The 23,427-nt window shown below is 51.3% G+C and overlaps 1 protein-coding gene across 1 annotated transcript in view; it reads left to right on the top strand.

Moving 5' to 3' along the window:
- PLXDC2 (plexin domain containing 2) overlaps positions 1-23,427 on the top strand; it is a 278,440-nt gene that overhangs the window by 172,735 nt on the left and 82,278 nt on the right. Inside the window, exon 2 of the mRNA XM_068146419.1 lies at positions 11,910-12,121. Within this exon, the coding sequence (XP_068002520.1) occupies positions 11,910-12,121 (212 nt within the window). The remainder of the gene's footprint in view (positions 1-11,909; positions 12,122-23,427) is intronic.

Genomic DNA, 23,427 nt, shown 5'->3' with positions numbered 1-23,427 from the left:
CCTGAGGAGGGCTAACTGCTGTTGTCTGGGCCAGAGAGGTGTCCCTGGGATTGCTGCTCTTTGCCTCTGACATGGCAAACAGAGCAGTGCTGCCTGTGCTAATTCATCTGTCAAGCAATGGGCTTGCAGCTGCCTTAGCCTCTGGCTTTGCCTCTGGCTCAGACTGCAGATTCCCCTTCTACCAAAGCTGCATTTGCTGCTCACTGCTGAGAGGTGCATAAATTAGCCAAGCTTACACAGTTGGGTACATCCCAGGTATGTGCTGTCTTCTCTTCCTGACAAGTGGTGCAAAGGAGTTCCAGATGTGCTGCAGTATACATTTTCAGTGACTGGTTCATTGGTTTATGCCTCTCTTCACTGCCCAGAGAGAGAAATTCTTCCTGGTGATGGAATCACACAGTCATACAATTGTTTTGGTTGGAAAAGACCTCCAAGATCATTGAGTCCTACCCACAACTCAACACCCCCATGGCCATCAAACCATGTCCCCAAGGGCCATGGGCACAGGTTTCTTGAACCCCTCCAGGGATGGTGACTCCAGCACCTCCAGCACCTCCCTGGGCAGCCTGTGCCAGTCCCTTGCAGTGAAGAAATGTTTCCTAATCTCCAAGCTGAACCTCCCCTGGCACAGCTTCAGGCCATTTCCTCTCATTCTATCATCTGATACTAGTGAGAAGAGGCCAACCCCTACTTCACTGCAGCCTCCTTTCAGGGAGCTGCAGAGAGCAATGAGGTCTGCCCTCAGCCTCCTCTTCTCCAGGCTCAACACCCCCAGCTCCCACAGCTGCTCCTCCCCAGCCCTGTTCTCCAGACCCTTCCCCAGCTTTGTTGCCCTTCTCTGGACCTTCTCCTGCAGCTCTCAGTCTTTCTTGTAGCAAGGGACTCAAAACTGACCCCAGGTTTGGAGGTGTGGCCTCAGCAGTGCCAGAGACCTGCTTGGGAGGTGTGGAAACGTTAAGTGATGTTGGCCATGCAGAATGTGGGGAGCTGAAAGTTGACAGCCTGAAGGCAGAATGCCAGCACTGCTCAGGGAGCAGCACTTCTCTGCTAGTCAGGTAAGATCAGGAGAGGCAGAATCTCCTTCTGTAGTGACAAGTTTTGTGCTGGAAGGGAGACTAAAGGCAGAATGTTGTAGCCTAGGCTGAATGGTTGGACTTGATGATCCCAGGGGTGCTTTCCAACCTGAACACTTCTCTGATCCTATGACCTGTGAAGTGTTCATCTGAGCAGGATGAAACCCACAGCTCTGCTAGGAACTGTTTAGGGATGTAGCTGAAGAAAAACCAGGGTGGAAAGCCAGGCTTAAAAATTGGGTGTAGAATAGGCTGGAATGGAATGGAATGGAATGGAATGGAATGGAATGGAATGGAATGGAGTGGAATGGAATGGAATGGAATAGAATAGAATAGAATAGAATAGAATAGAATAGAATAGAATAGAATAGAATAGAATAGAATAGAATAGAATAGAATAGAATAGAATAGAATAGAATAGAATAGAATAGACCAGGGTGGAAAAGACCTTCGAGATCATCGAGTCCAACCTATCACCCAACACCATCTGATCAACTGAACCAAGTGCCTTATCCAGGCTCTTCCTAAACACCTCCAGGGATGGAGACTCCACCACCTCCCTGGGCAACACATTCCCATGCCCAATCTCTCTTGCTGGGAAGAACTTCTTCCTCACATCCAGCCTAAACTTCCCCTGGCACAGCTTGAGACTCTGTCCTCTTCTTCTGGTGCTGGGTGCCTGGGAGAAGAGACCAACCCCCACCTGGCTACAACCTCCCTTCAGGGAGTTGGAGAGAGCAAGAAGGTCTCCCCTGAGCCTCCTCTTCTCCAGGCTAAGCAACCCCAGCTCCCTCAGCCTCTCCTCACAGGGCTGTGCTCCAGACCCCTCCCCAGCTTTGTTGCCCTTCTCTGGACACCTTCCAGCATCTCAGCATCTTTCCTAAACTGAGGAGCCCAGAACTGGACACAGGACTCAAGGTGTGGCCTAACCAGTGCTGAGTCCAGGGCAGAATGACCTCCCTGCTCCTGCTGGCCACACTCTTCCTGATGCAGGCCAGGATGCCATTGGCCTTCTTGGCCCCCTGGGCACACTGCAGGCTCATGTTCAGCCTAATATCAACCACTATCCCCCGGTCCCTCTCTGCCTGACTGCTCTCCAGCACTCTGACCCCAGCCTGTAGCACTGCCTGGGGTTGCTGTGGCCACAGTGCAGCACCTGGCACTTGGATGTGTTCAATCTCCTGCCCTTGGACTCTGCCCATCTGTCCAGCCTGACAAGGTCCCTCTGCAGAGCTCTCCTATCTTCAAACAGCTGAACACCTGTCCCCAGCTTGCTGTGATCTGCAAACTTACTGATGATGGACTCAATCCCCTTGTCCAGATGATCAGTAAAGATATTGAACAGGATGGGGCCCAGCACTGATTCCTGAGGGGCACCACTGGTGCCTGGCAAAGGTCAAAGCTGTGAGAAGAGAAGCTGTAGTGAAGTCACAGCAGCTGAGACAAGAAAAGCATATAATAATAATAATAATAATAATAATAATAATAATAATAATAATAATAATAATAATAAACCAGGTTGGAAGAGACTTTCAAGATCATCATTGTCCAATCCATCAACCAATCCAACCCACCCAAACAGCTAACCCATGGCACCAAGCACCCTATCAAGTCTCCTCCTGAACACCTCCAGTGATGGTGACTCCACCACCTCCCCAGGCAGCCCATTCCAATGGGCAATCACTCTCTCTGTGTAAAACTTCTTCCTAACATCCAACCTAAACCTCCCCTGGCACAGCTTGAGACTGTGTCCTCTTGTTCTGGTGCTGGCTGCCTGGGAGAAGAGACCAACAGGGAGAAAACTCTTCACCATCTCTGACCTGCAGAAGTTGCTGGAGCTGGGTGTTGTGTGCTGAGCCTAGCTAGGCACTAATGGGATGGCTCTGAGTTTTGTCACGAGCTCCATGATGCCCAGCACTCTGATCTGATCTACTTGGGAATATCACAGCAGTAGCAGTGCAGCTGAGGAGTCTGACATTCAATCAGAGCTTGCAGAGCTCTGGCTTTTCTGGGGCTTTGCTAATAGCCACACTCAGCAGTGCTGAGAGGAGATTTGCCTTGGCCTGGGAACCTGAGCCTGTTAGAGCTGCTGCTTTTGTGAGGAAAGGTTAAACCATAATCAGTCCCAGCTTCATGTTCTGTGCTTCCCTTTCAAAGCAATTTGTTGCTTCTAAAATCAAGGACCCAGTTGGCACAGGGGCTGGTGTGCTTGCTGTCACTATGGGATAGCTGCTACAAATCCTCTTCTTCAGGAGTTTGCTGGGAATTGTTCCCTCTGGTTAGCATGGACACACTGAGATCAAGCATAACTGTTAGTAGTCCCTAAACTAAGGCCAGAAAGATGGAATTGTTCCTAGGCACATCCATCAGCTACAGCAGAAAGAGAAGGGATGCTCAAAGGTCATCTTGTCCAACCCTCCTGCACTCAGCAGAGACAGCTCCAACCAGATCACACTGTCGAGGGCCACAGCAAGTCTGATCTGGAATGTCTCCAGGGATGGAGCCTCAACCACATCCCTGAGCAACCCACTCCACTGTCTCACCACCCTCATGTGCAGAACTTCCTCCTCATGTCCAACCTAACTCTTCTCTGGTTGCAAACCATTGTCCCTCGTCCTGTCCCCACAGCCCCTTCTGAGCAGTCCCTCCCCAGCCCTTCTGTAGGTCCTCTTCAGGTACTGAAATGCAACTCTGAGGTCTCCCCAGAGCCTTTTCTTTTCCAGGCTGAATAGCCCCAAACCATTCAGCCTGTCCCTGCAGCAGAGTGGGAGAATCTCCTCTCTCCATCTGCTCTCAACACTTCTGCTGCAGCCCAGGCTGCCACGGGCCTTCTGGGGGGCAAGTGCCCACTGCTGGCCCTCTGTAGTGTGGAGCTGTTCATAGGCAGAGCTGATTTGAACTGGAAACTCACTTTTCACAAGAAGGGTGATTGACTTTGGTCACAACAACCCCAGTGAGTGCTACAGGCTGGGGTCAGAGTGGCTGAGAGCAGCCAGGCAGAGAGGGACCTGGGGGTGCTGGTTGATGGTAGGCTGAACATGAGCCTGCAGTGTGCCCAGGGGGCCAAGAGGGCCAATGGCATCCTGGCCTGCATCAGGAACAGTGTGCCCAGCAGGAGCAGGGAAGTCATTGTGCCCTGTACTCTGCATTGATTAGGCCACACCTTGAGTCCTGTGTCCAGTTCTGGGCTCCTCAGGTTAGGAAAGATGTTGAGTTGCTGGAAGGTGTCCAGAGAAGGGCAACAAAGCTGGGGAGAGGTCTGGAGCACAGCCCTGTGAGGAGAGGCTGAGGGAGCTGGGGTTGCTTAGCCTGGAGAAGAGGAGGCTCAGGGGAGACCTCATTGCTCTCTACAACTCCCTGAAGGGAGGTTGTAGACAGGAAGGGGTTGGTCTCTTCTCCCAGGCACCCAGCACCAGAACAAGAGGACACAGTCTCAAGCTGTGCCAGGGGAGGTTTAGGCTGGAGGTGAGGAGAAAGTTCTTCCCAGCAAGACAGATTGGCCATTGGAATGTGCTGCCCAGGGAGGTGGTGGAGTCACCATCCCTGGAGGTGTTCAAAAAAGGATTGGATGTGGCACTTGGAGCCATAGTTGAGGTGTTAGGTATTAGGTACTAGGTTGGGCTTGATGATCTCTGAGGTCTTTTCCAGCCTGGCTGTTTCTGTCATTCTATGATCTCTAAGATCTCTTTGGGTCCCTTCCAACCCCTGACATCCTGAGCTAGAGCTTCATTTTAAACCCAGCTTTATGCAGACCAGGCTTAGCTACTAAATCAAAGCTGTCTTACTTGCCAAGCTCTGCTGTTTCATTTTGGGTTTACTTACTTAGAATCTTCCCTTGTTTTGTTTGAGGGCAATCTTGGCAAGCAGGGAATCCACTGCCCACCCCTGCCACAAGTCAGGCAGCTGCTTCCCTTGCAGCCAATCTTTCCTCTGTAGCCCAGGCCACACTTCCAGCCTACGAGAGCTGCTTGCAGATTCCCAGCACTGATGCAGGCAAACTTCTCTCTGCATTCAGTTGTTGTCCACTCCCAGCTTTGATTTATGGCCAGCACCTCAGACTAGCAGAGCCCTGCTCAGGAGTCAGGTCCTGATGTACAAGAAGATACAGGTTTCTCTTGTGAGTGCTCTCCCTCAAGTCACAGAGTCACAGAGTGGTGGGGGTTGGAAGGGACCTCTGGGGATCATTGGGTCCAACCCCACTGCTGCAGCAGGATCACTTAGAGTAAATCACCCAGGAGCATATCCAGGCAGAGAAAGAGACTCCACAGCCTCTCTGGCCAGTCTCTGCCAGCCTCACAGGAAAGAAGTTTCTCCTTCTGTTTAAGTGAAGCCTCCTGTATTCCAGATTGTGTCTCTTTATCCTGTCACTGGACACCACTGAGAAGAGTCCTAGCTCCATCCTCCTGCCCTGTAGATGTTTACAAGCATTAATGAGATCCCTCTCAGGCTGTTCTTCTCCAGGATAAAGAGCCTCAGATCTCACAGCCTGTTCCCTCACCATCTTTGTAGCTCTCCACTGCACTCTCTCCAGCAGCTGCTGTCCTTCAACTGAGGAGCCCAGACCTTGACACAGTACTTCAGATGAGCCCTCAGGAGGGCAGAGTAGAGGATGAGAAGAAGCTGCCTTGACCTGCTGGAGATTCAACCACCTCCCTGGGGAGCCTGTTACAGAACCCTTTCAGGGAAGAAATTTCTTCTAATCTCCAACCTAAACCTCTTCTGGTGCAACTTGAGGCCAATTCCTCTCATCCTATCACTTGTTACTAGGGAGCAGAGACCAATCCCCACCTGGCTCCAACCTCCTCTCAGGGAGCTGCACATAAATATATCAGTTGAAAACTGTAGCTCCAAGCTGAACAGATTTGAAGGTTTGTTTTAATTCCCAGTCTTGGTTCATGCTGATTGAACAGCAGCTGCTCTTCTCTTCTCCCCACTATCAGGTGATAGAATGAGAGGAAATGGCCTGAACTTGTGCCAGGGGAGGGTTAGGCTGGGGATGAGGAAAAATTTCTTTGCTGCAGGTTGGTCAGGGATTGGCACAGGCTGCCCAGGGAGGTGCTGGAGTCCCCATCCCTGGAGGGGTTCAAGAAACCTGTGGCCATGGCTCCTGGGGACATGGTTTAATGGCCATGGTGGGTTGATGCTTGGACTTGATCTCAGAGGTCTTTTCCTCTTTAGTAATGCTCTGAGTGTGGATTCTGTGTGAGGATAATGCTGTTTAAACACACTGGTGGTGCTTAAACAAGGGATGCTGCTTAAGACCACCCTGCTGCTTTAGCTGTGGTTAGGCAGCGCTCACCCAAGCAAAGGACTTTGCACTTTCCCATGTTCTGCCAGCAAGCAGGTGAAGAGAAAGCTGGGAGGGAGCATGGGCTGGACAGCTGATCCAAGCTAGGCAAAGGGGCATTTCATACCATAGGCCATCATGGTTAGTACAGACACTGGGGGGGAGTTGGCCAGGAGGGGCTGATCACTGCTCAGGGCCTGTCTGGGCATCCATCAGCTGCCAGCTGGGTTGATCTCCATTCTCCACTCCACTTTGGGCTTGACCATCAGCCAGTTTTTTACCTAGTGAAGCTTCCACTGATCCAAGCCATGAGCAGCCAGTTTCTCCATGTGGTGGTAGGGGAGCTTCAGTCATTGGCACAGGCTGCCCAGGGAGGTGGTGGAGTCCCCATCCCTGGACATGTTCAAGAAACCTGTGGCCATGGCACTTGGGGCCATGGTTTAGTGGCCATGGTGGGGTTGGGTTGAGGGTTACAGTATCACAGTATCACAGAATCACCAAGGTTGGAAGAGACCTTGAGGATCATTGAGTCCAACCTGTCACCACAGACCTCATGACTAAACCATGGCACCAAGTGCCACATCCAATCCCCTCTTGAACACCTCCAGGGATGGGGACTCCACCACCTCCCTGGGCAGCACATCCCAATGACAAATGACTCTCTTTGGAAAGAACTTTCTCCTCACCTCCAGCCTGAATCTCCCCTGGCACAGCTTGAGACTGTGTCCTCTTCTTCTGGTGGTGGTTGCCTGGGAGAAGAGACCAATCCCCACCTGGCTACAACCTCCCTTCAGGGAGAGCAATGAGGTCTCCCCTGAGCCTCCTCTTCTCCAGGCTAAGCAACCCCAGCTCCCTCAGCCTCTCCTCACAGGGCTGTGCTTAAGGCCTCTCCCCAGCCTTGTTGCCCTTCTCTGGACACCTTCAAGTCTCTCAATGTCCTTCTTAAACTGAGGAGCCCAGAACTGGACACAGGACTCAAGGTGTGGCCTAACCAGTGCTGAGCACAGGGCACAATGACTTCCCTGCTCCTGCTGGCCACACTATTCCTGATGCAGGCCAGGATGCCATTGGCCTTCTTGGCTACCTGGGCACACTGCTGGCTCATGTTCAGGCAGCTGTCAATCAGCACCCCCAGGTCCCTCTCTGTTTGGCAGCTCTCAGCCACTCTGACCCCAGCCTGCAGCACTGCATGGGGTTGCTGTGGCCAAAGTGCAGCCCCTGGCACTTGGACTTGTTGAATGCCATCCTGTTGGACTCTGCCCAGCTGTCCAGTCGGTCGAGGTCCCTCTGCAGAGCCCTTCAGCCCTCTAACTGACCAACATCTGCTCCCAGCTTGGTGTCATCTGCAAACTTGCTGATGACTGACTCAATCCCCTCATCCAGATCATCAATGAAGATGTTGGACTGGATGATCTTAGAAGTCTTTTGCAACCCAAGCAACTCACTGATTCTGTGTTTGTCAATGTTTTGATTTTGTTATTAATGAGACATAAGAGCATCTGGCTGCTCTCCAGCAGATTTGAGTGGCATGTTCTCCTGGGGGGTTAATTAGGTGCAAGCTCTGAGAGATCTAACAGATGAGGAGAAAATACTTTGGTGCATATCCTCTGTAATGCCTTCTGTGTGATTTATTAGCTACACAGAGATTTCAGCCAGAAACATGAAATGTGAAATATGGGGATTTTAGGGCTCTGAAGGGTTTTTCTCCCTTCACAAGCTGCCTCTCTTTAGAGTTTGAAAATTAACTTGTGGATTGTCTGAGAGCTTGTGTATTTAAAGTAATGTTTGCAGGAAAGGAAAATAACCCTGTCCAGCTCATTAAGAAAATAAAATGCAGCTTGCTTTGCACTTTCTGAACATTTGAGAGAGAATCACAGAATGGGCCAGGCCAGAAGGGACCTCCAAAGCTCATTCAGTCTGACCTCCTCTGCAGTCAGCAGGGACATCCCCAACCAGATCAGGTTGCCCAGGGCCTCATCCAGCCTCACCTTGAATATTTCCAGGGAAGCAGCCTCAACCACCTCCCTGGGCAACCTGTGCCAGTGTTCCACCACCCTTCTGGTGCAGAACTTGTTCCTCACATCCAATCTCAATCTGCTCTGCTCTAGTTTGAAGCCATTGCCTCTGGTCCTGTCCCTGCAGGCCTTTGCAAACAGTCTCTCTGCAGCCTTCTTGTAGCCCCTTCAGGTACTGGCAGGCTGCTCTTAGGTCTCCTTGGAGCCTTCTCTTCTCCAGGCTGAACACCCCCAGCTCCCTCAGTCTGTTCTCACAGCAGAGCTGCTCCAACCCCCTGATAATTTTCATGTCCCTCCTCTGGACCCTCTACATCAAGTCCTTGTCCTTCCTGTGTTGAGGGCTCCAGTCCTGCACACAGTACTCCAGGTGAGGTCTCAGCAGTGCAGAGCAAAGTGTCAGAATCACCTCTCTGGATCTCTGGCAATGCTGCTTTGGATGCAGCCCAGGCTGCCATTGGCCTTCTGTGCTGCAAGCTCACACTGCCTGCTCCTGTCCAGCTTCTCCCCCACCAGCACCCCCAAGTCCTTTTCCTCAGGGCTACTTTCTCTCACTCAAGCCCCAGCCTGTATTGACAGTGAGGATTGTTCTGGCCCAGGTGCAGGATAAAGCTGAGACACCATACTGGATCAAAGCTGGTCTGCCTAAGCCAAACATCTCTCTCTCTCTCCATCTTCAGTAGCTTAAGGAGGTGTTCAAAAGATGTGTAGACATGGCACTCTGGGCCATGGTTCAGTGGCCATAGTGGTGTTAGGTCAGTGGTTGGACTCGATGAGCTCAGAGGGGTTTTCCAATTCCAACAGCTCTACGATTGGGTAAGGAAAAGCTTTAGCGAAGGAAAAGCCTCAGGTAAATCTCTCTCTACTCCCTGAAAACAGATCCAGATTTTAAACCACATTTTAGCTTCAGTGTCCACACTCTGCAGGTCCATCCCTGGAGGTGTTCAAGACACGTGTGGGCATGGCACTTTGGCTCATGGTTTAACGGCTAAGGTGGTTTGGGGTTGAAAGTTGGACTCAACGATCACAAAATCATGGAGTGGCTTAGGTTGGAAGGGACCTCAGAGATCATCTGCTCCAACCTCCACCAGGGGCAGGGACACCTCTCCACCAGAATCAGCTGCTCAAGGCCTCATCCAGCCTGGCCTTGAACATCCCCAGGGAGGAGGCAGCCACAGTCTCCCTGGGCAAACTATTTCAGGGTCAAACTATTCTAGGGTCTAAGCACCCTTGTACTGAAGAACTTCTTCCTAAGATCCAGTCTAAACCTACTCTTCCTTAACTTAAAACCATTCCCCCAGGTCTGTTCCAACTGCAGCAGTTCTGTGTTCTCTGATTCTGTCTCCATCTCTGGCATCATTCAAAGCCTGCCTGCATGCTGTCCTATGCAGCCTGCTTTAGGTGACCCTGCTTTGGCAAGGGAGTTGGACTAAGCTCTAGAGGGCCCTTCCATCCCCCACCATTATGTGATTCTGTGAGACTCACCCTCAGGTGAACAGGATTTAAGAGCACCTCTCCTGTGAGGACAGACTGAAGGAGTTGGGGCTGTTCAGTCTGGAGAAGAGAAGGCTCCCAGGTGACCTCATTGTGGCCTTCCAGTATCTGAAGGGGGCTACAAGAAGGCTGGGGAGGGACTGCTCAGGATCTCAGGTAGTGATAGGACTAGGGGGAATGGAATGAAGCTGGAGGTGGGGAGATTCAGGCTGGAGGGGAGGAGGAAGTTCTTCCCCATGAGAGTGGTGAAGCCCTGGAATGGGTTGTCCAGGGAGGTGGTTGGGGCCCTGTCCCTGGAGGTGTTTAAGGCCAGGCTGGATGAGGCTATGGCCAGGCTGATCTAGTGTGGGGTGTCCCTGCCCATGGCAGGGGGGTTGGAACTAGCTGATCCTTGTGGTCCCTTCCAACCCTGACTGATTCTATGATACTATGATAAGACCCTCCCTTAACCTGGTGGTCCTGAGGGACCCAACCCTCAACATACTGTCTGTTGGTCAGGAAAGGGGTAGGCTGCAGTGGGAGTGCAAAGCAGAGGTAAATCCATTGTTTGCCTCCCTCTCTCTGGATGTGGATTGTGATCCACCAAGGACAATGAGGAAAGGTACTTCAGAAAGCAGCAGTGGAGTCCTGCAGCCATGTAGCTTTGCCCTGTGGCCTTGGCCCTTGGTCCAGTGCTCCCTGAACCTTGCAGAAGGTGCCAAGGTCCCTTAATACTGCTGGCTGGGTTGTGGCAGGAGTGGGAATGGTGGCTCCATGGATCCAGCCTCCACGTGGTGTGCTGCAGGCTGAAAGCTCCTGTTTGTGACTATCAGAGAAGTTTGCCATGTCTGATAGCTTTCTGGTGCCCTTAACCCCAGAAAATCCTGGTGAGTGCCTGCCAGCTGAGGCAGGGAGGGCAGCTGTGGCTGATGAAAGCTGTGGAGGAATAAGTGAGCTCATCTGCTGGGCTCTCCCTCTGCGGCTGGCAGCTGATTGCTTGATAAAACTGGGAGCGTGGTGGCAATTTGCTGAAGACAGGAAAGTGGAGCCAGACTCTTCTCAGTGGTCCCTGTGACAGGATGAGGTAATGAGCATAAACTTCAATAGAGGAATACCTATTTAAATGTGAGGAGGAATTTCTTTCCTTTGACAGTGACAGAACACTGGAGCAGGCTGCCCAGAGAGGTAGTCTCCTTTGCTGGAGATCTTCAAGGCCTGCCTGCATGTGTTCCCATGTGAAGTGTTTTGTGAGATCCTCCTCTGGCTATAGGCTTGAATCCCAAGCACAAATCCAGGCTGGAGGGGAAGGCTTTGGGGGTGTCAGTTGGTGACAAGCTCCCCAGGAGCCAGCAGTGGTCCCTAGCAGCTCCGAGCCAGCTGTGTGCTGAGCTGCAGCCAGAGCAGGGAGAGCAGCAGCACAGGGAGGGGATTCTGCCCCTCTGCTCTGCTCTGCTCAGACCCCACCTGCAGCACTGCCTCCAGCTCTGGGGCCCCCAGCACAAGAAGGACACAGAGCTGCTGGAGAGGAGGTCGTGAAGATGATCAGAAGTCTGGAGAACCTCTACTGTGGGGACAGGCTGGGAGAGTAGGAGCTGTTGAGCCTGGAGAAGTGAAGGCTCTGGGGAGACCTTAGAGCAACCTCCCAGTACCTGAAGGGGGCTGCAACAGAGCTGGGGAGGGACTTCTTTCAAGGGCTTCACAAGGATGTTTTGAGGAGCTGACAAAACTCAGTCTGAATTCTTGGAGCTGGTTGCTGTCTCTTCCTTTAAACTCTGAGGCTGTTAGTGTTGCAGAAGCTGAAGGTCGTGAGTTCAAGCCTGCAGTGGGCAGTAGTGTCCTCCCTACTCTAGTCATGAGGTCTGTGGTGACAGGTTGGACTGGATGATCTTTGAGATCTCTTCCAACCTTAGTGATACTGATATGGCTGTTCTGTGGAGTTGTTCTAAACACCTAAGCAAAACTTGCACTTCTTAGGCTTCCAGCTGTAAGCAAACCAAAGTTCCCATCACTTATTACCTTTTTCTGTTTCTTTTTTTCTCCTTCTTCCTTGTTTTGCTCAAACAGGTGTGTTTTATGAAGTTGTTCAGAGCTTCCCTGGGGTGGAGGACAATGTGGAAGTGGATACACATGTGAGCAGCCACAGGTGGAGAAGACACTCAGAGGCTCTCAGATCCCTCAACACCAACAGAGCCAGCTTGGGGCAGGACTCTTCCGAGCCAGGGGGCTTCTCGGATGTGCTGCTGGAGGAGGGGCATGACAACACCACCCAGATTGAGGTAGGAGTTCCTGCTGACTGGTTTGTTACTCACTTTGATTAACTCTTTTAACTTACCCCTGGGAGTTAAAAGTGAAGAGCTGTATTTCAGTGTACTCAGATGTTGATGGGGGAAGAGGATATGATGGTCTTCATCTTTTAGGCTGGAGGTGAGGAGAAAGTTCTTCCCAGAAAGAGTAATTGGCTATGGGAATGTGCTGCCCAGGGAGGTGGTGGAGTCCCCATCCCTGGAGGTGTTCAAGAGGGGATTGGATGTGGCACTTGGAGCCATGGTTTAGTTGTCAGGAGGTGTTAGGGATTAGGTAATAGGTTGGACATGATGATCACAGAATCACCAAGGTTGGAAGAGACCTCAAAGATTATTGAGCCCAACCTGTCACCACAGATCCCATGACTAAACCATGGCACCAAGTGCCATGAGGTACTTGGTGCCATGGTTTAGTTGATCAGATGGTGGTGGGTGATAGATTGGACTGGATGATCTCTGAGATCTTTTCCAGCCTGGTTAATTCTGTATTCTGTATATACCCTAGTGGTGGCCACTGGGGACCCAACATCCATACCAGATAGAATTGAGGCATCTGTTCCTCTTCCACTCATCATAGAAACATCAATAGGGAGCAAGAACTTTGCTACCTACCTTCATTACCTTAATGGCTGCAGGGCTCCAAGGGTTAACAGAAGGCTTGGGCATAGCATGCCCATGAATCTGAGGCTATTTTAGCCATATTAATGCTGATTTATTTAATAGCAGTGGTTTGTTACACTCTGAGGAGAGTATGTGAAGCAGTGTAGGGTGTTTGCCCTGTTTTTCTCCTTGCTTGAAAGCAGAGGAGATACCAGACTAGACATAATCATTATGACAGACTTTTCATGCTCATTGCTTTTTCAAGGACTTGCAGTGTTGGCAGTAACAAGTTCCACCCTGAGCACTGCCTTTCCTATTTACTCTAAATAAAAGGCACAGTCAGGAAAAGTGGTAGATGACTCAACAAACCAACCAAAACAAGACCAACCCCAGATGAAGAAGAGTCCCAAGATGGGATTAAAAGGGGGGAAAAAGAGGAAAACTTGAAACTGTAAGGTAATGAAATCCTAGGAATGTAAGAAAGGAAGCAGAAAGGCTCTGCAGAGGGATCTGGCCAGGCTGCATCCATGGGCTCAGGTCAGTTGTATCAGGATTAACAAGGCCAAGTGCTGGGTCCTGCATTTGGGTCACAGCCACCCCCTGATTGCTTCAGGCTTGAGGCAGGGTGGCTGGAAAGCTGCCCAGGAGAAAAGGGTCTGGGGCTGAAGATGAGCCAGCAGCGTGCTCAGGTGGCCAAGAATGCCGACAGTGAGGGTGGTGAGACGCTGCAACAGGTTGCTCTGGGAGGTGGTGGATGCTCCAGGGGTGGTTAGATGAGGCCTTAAGCAGCCTGGGCTAGCAGAAGGTGTCCTTGCCCATGGCAGGGGGCTTGGAACTGGATGATCTTTTATGGCCCATTCCAACCCAAACCATTCTGTGAGGTTGTGTTCATCACTGTCAGCCCTCCTGTTCAAGAAAACTCTTACATTTGCATAGCCTCCAAAACACTCTGAGTATCTGGGATGGAGGGGTGATGATGTCCTCCTCTAGTGTCATGAAACATGACTGGCAGGTGCTGCTCAAGGTGTTCAGGAGGAGATTGGATGTGGCACTTGGTGCCATGGTCTAGTCATGAGGTCTGTGGTGGCAGGTTGGACTCGATGATCCTCGAGGTCTCTTCCAACCTTGATGATGCTGTGGTGCTCACCCCAGAACATGCACAGAAGGACTGGACCGATAAATAATCATAACTAAAAAGGGCAACAATAAGCTGCCAGGCTGCAGAAGACTTTGCAGCCTGCCTGTCCTTTCACTCTGACTATCTGTTGAGGCCTTTACCTCTTCTGTAAAGCCAGGCATCAGGGTTTTGCTGTGAGATGCCTGTGTGTTGTAGCAGGGATTTACAACAGGATCCAGTAATGTGTGAAAAACACAACTCAGTGATCTTTGAGTGAATACCTTAGGGGAGAAAGGAGGAAAAAAAAAGAGAGAGCTGGAACAGAACACAGAATCTGAATTTAATAAACTCAGTGAGGATGATGTAGCTTTGAAATTAATACACTTTAAGGCTATTAATCTGTCAGGAAAGATGGCCCTGGAAAAATTCCATCCCACAGATGGCCATTTGCAAGCATTCACTTCTTGGATGTTGCCATTCAGTGTCAGAGGAGGAGCTCAGATCCATTTTGCTTCAGAAGAGCTTGGAATTCAGCTGGAGGGAGGCCCTGCATGGGGATCTCTAAGTAAGCCTTGGAAAGATCTGCCCCACAAACATCCCTGCCCCTGAGGGGTGGCTTCCCCTGCCCCTGAGGGGTGGCTTCCCCTGCCCCTGAGGGGGTCATTAGAAGCAGGATTGATCTGCTTCATGCCAGAGGGAGTTGCTCTGGTATGGAAAAATCACAGAATCCTACAATTGCTTTGGTTGGAAAAGATCTTCAAGATCATGGAGTCCAACTATTCTCTTAACAATACCAAGGCTGGGCCCTCAGCACCACATCTCTGCCTCTTGGAAACCCCTCCAGGGATGGAGGATTCAGCCACCTCCCTGGGCAGTCTGTGCCAGTGCTTGAGAACCCTTTCAGGGAAGAAGAGTCTTCTAATTTTCAACCTTAAGCTCCCCTGCTGCAACCTAAGGCCATTTCTTCTTATCCTATAACTTGTTCCTGATGAGCAGAGACCAACCCCCACCTCACTCCAACCTCCTTTCAGGAAGTTTTCAGCACTGGAGCAGGCTGCCCAAAGAGGTTGTGGAGTCTCCTTCTCTGGAGACTTTCAAGACCCATCTGGATGCATTCCTGTGTAACCTGTGCTAGATGGTCTTGCTCTGGTAGGGGGTTGGACTTGATGATCTCTGGAGGTCCCTTCCAACCCCTAACATCCTGTGAGTTGTAGAGGGCAATGAGGTCTGCCCTCAGGCTAAACACTCCCAGTTCCCTCAGCTGCTCTTCCCCAGCCCTGTTCTCCACACCCTTCCCCAGCTTTGTTGCCCTCTCTGGACCTCCTTCAGCACCCCAATGGCTTGAGGGCCCCAAAACTGCACCCAGTATTCAGTGTTCTCAGACCAGATTCTCCTAGCTTCAGTCTGGAGAAGAGAAAGCTCCCAGGTGACCTCATTGTGGCCTTCCAGGATCTGAAGGGGGCTCCAAGAAGGCTGGGGAGGGACTGCTCAGGATCTCAGGTAGTGATAGGACTAGGGGGAATGGAATGAAGCTGGAGGTGGGGAGATTCAGGCTGGAGGGGAGGAGGAAGTTCTTCCCCATGAGAGTGGTGAAGCCCTGGAATGGGTTGTCCAGGGAGGTGGTTGGGGCCCTGTCCCTGGAGGTGTTTAAGCCCAGGCTGGCTGAGGCTGTGGCCAGGCTGATGTAGTGTGGGGTGTCCCTGCCCATGGCAGGGGGGTTGGAACTAGGTGATCCTTGTGGTCCCTTCCAACACTGACTGATACTATGATACTATGAATCCCAGATGCTAGGGGAAGTTTAGGCTCGAGGTGAGGAGAAAGTTCTTCACTGAGAGAGTTGTTAGCCATTGGAATGTGCTGCCCAGGGAGGTGGTGGAGTCCCCATCCCTGGAGGTGTTCAAGAGGGGATTGGATGTGGCACTTGGTGCCATGGTTTAGTAGTCATGAGGTGTTGGGTGACAGGTTGGTCTTGCTGATCTTTGAGGTCTCTACAACCTTATTGACTCTGTGATAGAATTATTGAGTTGTTTCAGTTGGAAGAGCCCTTTAAGCTCCTGGAGCCCAACCACCTTCTGTAACACAGCAACAGCTGCAGGCTGTGTAGAAGATTTCTAGCAACTTTCACCATGTTCCTGATGCTTTTCACTGCTAACCCCCCAGTGAACAATTACAGCCCTGGAAAGGAAGATGCAGAGAACCTGAAATGGAGCAGCCTCTAATGTATGGCTTCCATGGGCAGCAGATGGCAAACCATGCAAAATAACTTTGGGACATCTGAATTCCTTTCAGTTTTTGTTACCTCTGCTACATCAGTGGAAATGGCCTGAAAGTGTGCCAGGGATGGTTGGAGATAAGGGAAAATTTCTTTGCTGCAAGACTGGTCCAGGGGGAAATAAAAAGAGAAATCTTTGAGACAGTTCCCTGAGGTCCTTCCCGAGCTGAGTGGCCCAGAACTGGACACAAGATTCCAGATGTGGCCTCACCAGGGCAGAGCAGAGCAGGAGGAGAACCTCTCTTGCCCTACTAGCTTGAAAGGAGGTTGGAGAGAGAGGGGTGTAGGTCTTTTTTCCCAAAGTAATTAGCACCAGGACAGGAAGAAATGGCTTCAAGTTGCTCCAGAGGAGCTTTAGGTTGGATATTAGGGAAAATTTCTTCCCTGCAAGAGAGGTCCAATGGTTGTGAGGTCTTCAGCTTGTTCTACCCTACGTGAAGAGCAACTCTCTCTTCTCCCTATTATCAGCAAGGAGAAGGAAATGGCCTGAAATTGTGCCAAGGGTGGTTTAGGTTGCAGATCAGGAACCATTTCTTTGCTGCAAGAGTGGTCAGGGACTGGAACAGGCTGCCCAGGGAGTCACCAGCCCTGGAGGGGTTCAAGGAACTTGTGGCCATGGCACTTTGGACCGTGGCTTAATGGCCATGGTGGCGTTAGGTTGATGGTTGGACTGGATGACCTTGGAGATGTTTTCCAACCCAAAGAATCCTAGGATTCTTCTCCCAAGTAAGAACTGATAGAACAAGAGGAAGTGATCCCAGGTTGCAAGCAGGAGTGGTTCAGATTGGACATAAGAGGAAGAATCCTTTACCAAAAGGGTTGTCAAGCCCTGGAACAGGCTGCCAGGGGAAGTGGTGGAGTCACCTATCCCTGGAAGTATCTCAAAGAGGTGTGGATGTGCCACTTGGTGATATTGATATGGCTTAGTGGGTGGACTTGGCAGTGCTGGGTTGAACCTGATGATCTCAAAGGCTTTTCTAACCTAAACAACTCTATGGTTCTAACTTCAAACCTCAGAATGCAACCCAGCAATGAACTACTTGAGGAAATGCCAGTCACCCCTGAGCTGAGGGGAGCTGTGCTAACAGTGAGGTGGTGTTGGTTTGTCCCATGGAAAGTGGGAGAGGAAGATAATTTTTCCTGGAAAGTCTTGGAACACATGACTGCAGCTGGATCACAGCAAATGATTCCGTTTGAAGCAAGGAAACAGCAAGCTGAATGTGCTGGGTCAAATCAGCCTTGACTGTGTCTTGCTTTCTCCACCCCTCCCAACAGAGTGCTTGGGAGCAGAGAGAAATTTGAGGCTGTTTCAGTGCAAAAGAAATTAGGTTTTGTTTGGTGGTGAAATGATTCCCTTCTTGCTGTGGGTGTCACTCCTACCTCCTGCTGTCTATTGCTTGTAGACACAACAGAGTTGCTGCTAACTGGGGACACCCTTCTCTCTTTTCCTCTAGAGCTCCTCCAGATGTTTGAAATGTAATTTCTAAGAGTCTCTGTAATTTGGACCTAAAAAGCATCTTGCTGCTATCACAGCAAGGCTGTTGGATTTCCTACAGGCAACAAACTCACAATGGTAGAATCATCAAGGTTGGGAAACAAATCAAGGATCAGATCCAGGCTGGGTGAGGAGTGGCTCAAGAGCAGGCTCAAGGAGAAGGCCTTGGGGGTGTCAGTTGGTGACAAACTCCCCAGGAGCCAGCAGTGGTCCCTGGCAGCCCAGCAGGCAGCTGAGTGCTGAGCTGCATCCAGAGCAGGGAGAGCAGCAGCACAGGGAGGGGATTCTGCCCCTCTGCTCTGACTCCTCCTGCACTGGCACAGGTTGCCCAGGGAGGCTGTGGATGCCCCCTCTCTGGAGGTGATCAATGCCAGGTTGGATGAGGCCTTGAGCAACCTGAGCTAGTGAGAGATGTCCCTGCCCATGGTGTAGGGATTGGAAGTGGGTGATCTTGAAGCTCCTTTCCAGTCCAAAGCATTCTGGGGATCTTGAGTCCAACCATGACCCAACTACTATGGCCACTAAACTATATCACATGTGTAGCATCCTTCTCTGGAGCCTTTGCAGCCCTGCCTGGATGTGTTCTTGTGTGACCTGTGCTGGATTCTATGGTCCTGCTCTGGCAGGGGGGTTGGACTCGATGGTCTTCAGAGGTCCCTTCCAACCCCTAACATCCTGTGAGCCTGTGATATCCTGAAGTACCACGTCTGTAGTTTATTGAACACCTCCCGGGGTGCTGACTCCACCACCCTCCTGGGCAGCCTGTTCCAGCACCTTACCCATCTTTCAGGATAGGAACTTTTCCTAGTCTCCAACCTAAACCTCCCCTGGCACTCCTTAGGCTGGTTTCCTTTTGTCTTATTGATATTTACTTGGGAAAAGAGACCGACACCAACCTCTCTCCAGTATCTCCCTCCAGAGCTTCTGCCCAGAAGGCTTCTCCCATATCAGTCCCAGTCACTCATGGAAGTGAAGATGTCTGATTCTGACTGGCAAAATCCAACAGAAGTGATTGAGTTTTACAGCCCTTGGGACTGGAGAGCAATTACTCAGCTCCTGCCAGCAGTGTCAGCATGCCCACTGCTGTGTTCTTCCTGCAGGCCTGAGTAAGGGGAAAAGCCAGTGGTGAAGATGTAGCATTTATCCAGCTAAGGGAAATTCCTATGTGCTCTAATGCACTGCTTTGGAAAGCAGGAAAACTTCTCTAAGTGGGATCTGAAGCCTCAAAATTGGATAATCCTATAGTCACAGTGTGAGCTCTCGGTCTGGCCAGGCCTACCTTTCTATTCTTCCTGGCCCCCTGTTGCTGTATAGGGGTAGGGTGAGGGCCAAAGCAAAGCTAAACACAAGCAGAGTACAGAGAGAGACTAAAGACTGCATTTATCCCAGCAAGCAACACACATTTGTATTGTCTGTTGCATGGGATTGGTTAACATGAGCCAGCAGTGTGCCCAGGGGGACAAGAAGGCCAATGGCATCCTGGCCTGCATCAGGAAGAGTGTGGCCAGCAGGAGCAGGGAGGTCATTCTGCCCTGTGCTCAGCACTGCTTAGGCCACACCTTGAGTCCTGTGTCCAGTTCTGGGCCCCTCAGTTTAAGAAGGACATTGAGAGACTTGAAGGTGTCCAGAGAAGGGCAACAAGGCCTGGGAGGGGTCTGGAGCACAGCCCTGTGAGGAGAGGCTGAGGGAGCTGGGGTTGCTTAGCCTGGAGAAGAGGAGGCTCAGGGGAGACCTCATTGCTCTCTACAACTCCCTGAAGGGAGGTTGTAGCCAGGTGAGGGTTGGTCTCTTTTCCCAGCACCAGAACAAGGGGACACAGTCTCAAGCTGTGCCAGGGGAGGTTCAGACTGGATGCTAGGAAGAAATTCATCACAGAGAGAGTGATTGCCCATTGAATGTGCTGCCCAGGGAGGTGGTGGAGTCACCATCATTGGAGGTGTTCAGGAGGAGACTTGACAGGGTGCTTGGTGCCATGGGTTAGTTGATTAGGTGGTGTTGGATGATAGGTTGGACTTAATGATCTTGAAGGTGTCTTCCAACTTGGTCTGGTCTATTCCATTCCATTCCATAGAGTGCTCTTAAGATGCCATGGCATAGAGAGAAAAAAACCCTTACCCTGTGAACTCCCAGGATAACTCATTCTATTTGAACTCGATCACTAAATACCTAGCAGAAGTACCCATTATTAAGCATGCTCGCTATCAAAACTGAACTACCAGAAACATCAAAATAACAACTCTCCAAAATCCCCTGCAACCAGAAACAGTTCCCAAATCATCAGCACCCTTACTGTAAATCTTATCTACAGCTTCTGCAAAGCTACAACAAACTGCGAGCAAGGGAAAGGTAACAGAGAGGGAAAGCGTGGGCTGGCAGGCTCAGCAGAAGTGCTGTAGCCACAGGGAGCTGCTTTATGCTCCCAAGGTACTTTCTCACTAGTTTCTTGGCAGTGAAAGATAGAGTAGTGCAAACAATCAAGGGCTGGTAGCCGCTGATGATGAGGATGTACAAGAGCCACGGGAGCTGTCACTTGGACTGCAGGAGATGCCCTGCAGCCGGCGCTCGCCTCTCCTGCCGGGCTGGCACCATCCCTGGGGAGAAGCTGCAAAAGCCTCTGCTGCCCATCCAGATTCTCTGTCACAGAGTCACCAAGGTTGGAAGAGACCTCAAAGATCATCAAGTCCAACTTGTCACCACAGACCTCATGACTAGACCATGGCACCAAGTGCCACATCCAATCCCCTCTTGAACACCTCCAGGGATGGGGACTCCACCACCTCCCCGGGCAGCACATTCCCATGGCTAACAACTCTCTCTGTGAAGAACTTTCTCCTCACCTCCAGCCTAAACCACCCCTGGCACAGCTTGAGACTGTGTCCTCTTGTTCTGGCGCTGCTTGCCTGGGTTAGGAGATCAACCCCCACCTGGCTACAACCTCCCTTCAGGGAGTTGTAGAGCGCAATGAGGTCTCCCCTGAGCCTCCTCTTCTCCAGGCTAAGCAACCCCAGCTCCCTCAGCCTCTCCTCACAGGGCTGTGCTCAAGGCCTCTCCCCAGCTTTGTTGCCCTTCTCTGGACACCTTCAAGTGTCTCAATGTCCTTCTTAAACTGAGGGACCCATGGATAGTTTGATCTGTCTTGGAAACAGAGCTGACAAAAAGGCACAAGTTGAGCAATTCAAGTCCCTGTAGCAATTGTTGCAGGTGGTGTTACAGTGGATATTAAAGCACATATTTAACCCATATAATCAGCAGCTGAAACATTGTTCTGGGCCTCCTGATTTCTAGGTGGCTGCCAACACAGTCATCTTCAAGTCAGTACTGCCAACCTGGGAACAAGCAGCTACCGTGTCAGCCACAGATGGGTCACCTGGCAGTGCTTCAGTGATTGTTTGCAGTCAGCATTTGCATTGTCTTTCTCTGATTGCGCTCGTAGAATTTGCCTGAGATGTCCATCATCAACTTCTTTCTCGATAGCAGCAGAAACCCTCCCCACAAACTGCAGCAATGGCTCCTTAGGCTCCTGTTTAATCATTGTATGTGGAGGGTGTGGAGGGCCAAGGTCCATCATCTGGAGAGCTGTGTCATGCCTGCTTCTTGACTCTGTTCCAGTACACAAGCCAACCTCATGAGCTTCAACAAGAGCAAGTGCAGGGTCCTGCATCTAGGCTGAGGCAAGCCCAGGCACAAATCCAGGCTGGGCAGGGACTGGCTGGAAAGCAGCCCTGAGGAGAGAGACTTGGGGGTGCTGGGGGAGGAGAAGCTCAACAGGAGCTCTCAGTGTGCACTTGCAGCCCAGAAAGCCAATCAGATCCTGGGCTGCATCAGGAGAAGTGTGGCCAGCAGGGCAAGGGAGGTGATTCTCCCCCTCTGCTCAGCCCTGCTGAGACCCCACCTGGAGTACTGCCTCCAGTTCTGGAGCCCCTATGACAAGAGGGATCTGGAGGTGCTGGAAGGTGTCCAGAGCAGGGCCATGAGGATGAGCAGAGGGCTGGAGCACCTCTCCTGTGAGGACAGACTGAAGGAGTTGGGGCTGTTCAGTCTGCAGAAGAGAAGGCTCCCAGGTGACCTAATTGTGGCCTTCCAGGATCTGAAGGGGGCCTACAGGAAGGCTGGGGAGGGACTGCTCAGGATCTCAGGTAGTGATAGGACTAGGGGGAATGGAATGAAGCTGGAGGTGGGGAGATTCAGGCTGGAGGGGAGGAGGAAGTTCTTCCCCATGAGAGTGGTGAAGCCCTGGAATGGGTTGTCCAGGGAGGTGGTTGGGGCCCTGTCCCTGGAGGTGTTTAAGCCTAGGCTGAATGAGGCTGTGGCCAGGTTGATCTAGTGTGGGGTGTCCCTGCCCATGGCAGGGGGGTTGGAACTAGCTGATCCTTGTGGTCCCTTCCAACCCTGACTGATACTATAACACACAAGGGTGCCAGTGAGCTTGTGTGTTAGGATTAGAAAACACAGGTCCTGTGCCCAGGAGAGCATCTGCCCCCACACCTCGCAGGGGATCGTTTGGATCCCTTTGCATGTTTTGTTTTGCAGCCTTTTCAGCTAATATTTTCCAGTTAGTTTTGAATACTGAAAACTCAAGAGGCTGAAAAATGATCTTCACAAGGTGCTAGACATCAAATGGACACAACAAATCAGTGTACAAGCTGCATAGTTTCTCTGGTATTGACACCATACTTTGCTGCTTTGGATCACAAATCCTCTACAATTTTCCAGCCCCAAGCCCTATGAGGAGAGGCTGAGGGAGCTGGGGTTGTTTAGCCTGGAGAAGAGGAGGCTCAGGGGAGACCTCATTGCTCTCTCCAACTACCTTAAAGGTGGTTGTAGCCGGGAAGGGGTTGGTCTCTTCTGCCGGGCACCCAGCACCTGAACAAGAGGACACAGTCTCAAGCTGTGCCAGGGGAAGTTTAGGCTGGAGGTGAGGAGAAAGTTCTTCACCGAGAGAGTTGTTAGCCATTGGAATGTGCTGCCCAGGGAGGTGGTGGAGTCACTGTCCCTGAAGGTGTTCAAGAGGGGATTGGATGTGGCGCTTGGTGCCATGGTCTAGTCATGAGGTCTGTGTTGATGGGTTGGACTCGATGATCCTCCAGGTCTTGTCCAACCTTAGTGATACTGGGATTATCCCGCTGCCCCGCCCCCGCAGCTGCTTTTTGCACATCATCTGAAACACCCTTAGGAGAAGGCTTCTCCTCTGTTTTAACAGGCATTGTGGCACATCCAAGGTTTCCACTGAACCCCAGTCTCCCACAGCAGCAGCTTTCTGGCGAGCCTGCTGCCACAACCTCGCTGCCGAAGGCGGAGTGTCACACTGCGGGGGGAGTGTCACACTGCGGGGAGGCAAGGTCCAAGGCGCAGACTGGCACCCACCCCCTCGCGGTTCTCAGCAGCCTTTCATGTGGCCACAGGCACGCTGTGATTTACAGCTTCCCCCTCACTCTCCTCCTGGCTGTCAGATGGCAGAGAGGGTAATTGCTGCTGTAAAGGCGGTCGCTGGTGTGAAGTCTGTAGATTGTTATGCTGATTACATTCCTCCTTTTTCACTCGTCTGGGAGACTGATAAGCCAGTGGCGTTTTAGCAAAGTCTTTGGGACTTCCCCAGTTCGTAGGGAACTTAAGGTGATCGTTAGGAGAAAGCTGTTTCTCAGCAGCGCTTGTTGTGTTTTGTGCTGTTGAATCTACCCCTGAGCAGCCAGACGGGGGGGGGGGCGAGAGGGTTCAGAGGGTGCTGGCATGTCCACTACTGATTTATTCATCTCCCCCATAGCCAAGTCAATCCCTTTTTCTTTCAACTCACCCAT

Source organism: Melanerpes formicivorus, unplaced genomic scaffold (assembly GCF_026170545.1).
Source record: "Melanerpes formicivorus ecotype bairdi unplaced genomic scaffold, bMelFor1.0.p_v2 SCAF_13, whole genome shotgun sequence".
NCBI lineage: Eukaryota > Metazoa > Chordata > Aves > Piciformes > Picidae > Melanerpes > Melanerpes formicivorus.
This window is presented reverse-complemented; position numbering and strand designations above follow the sequence as displayed.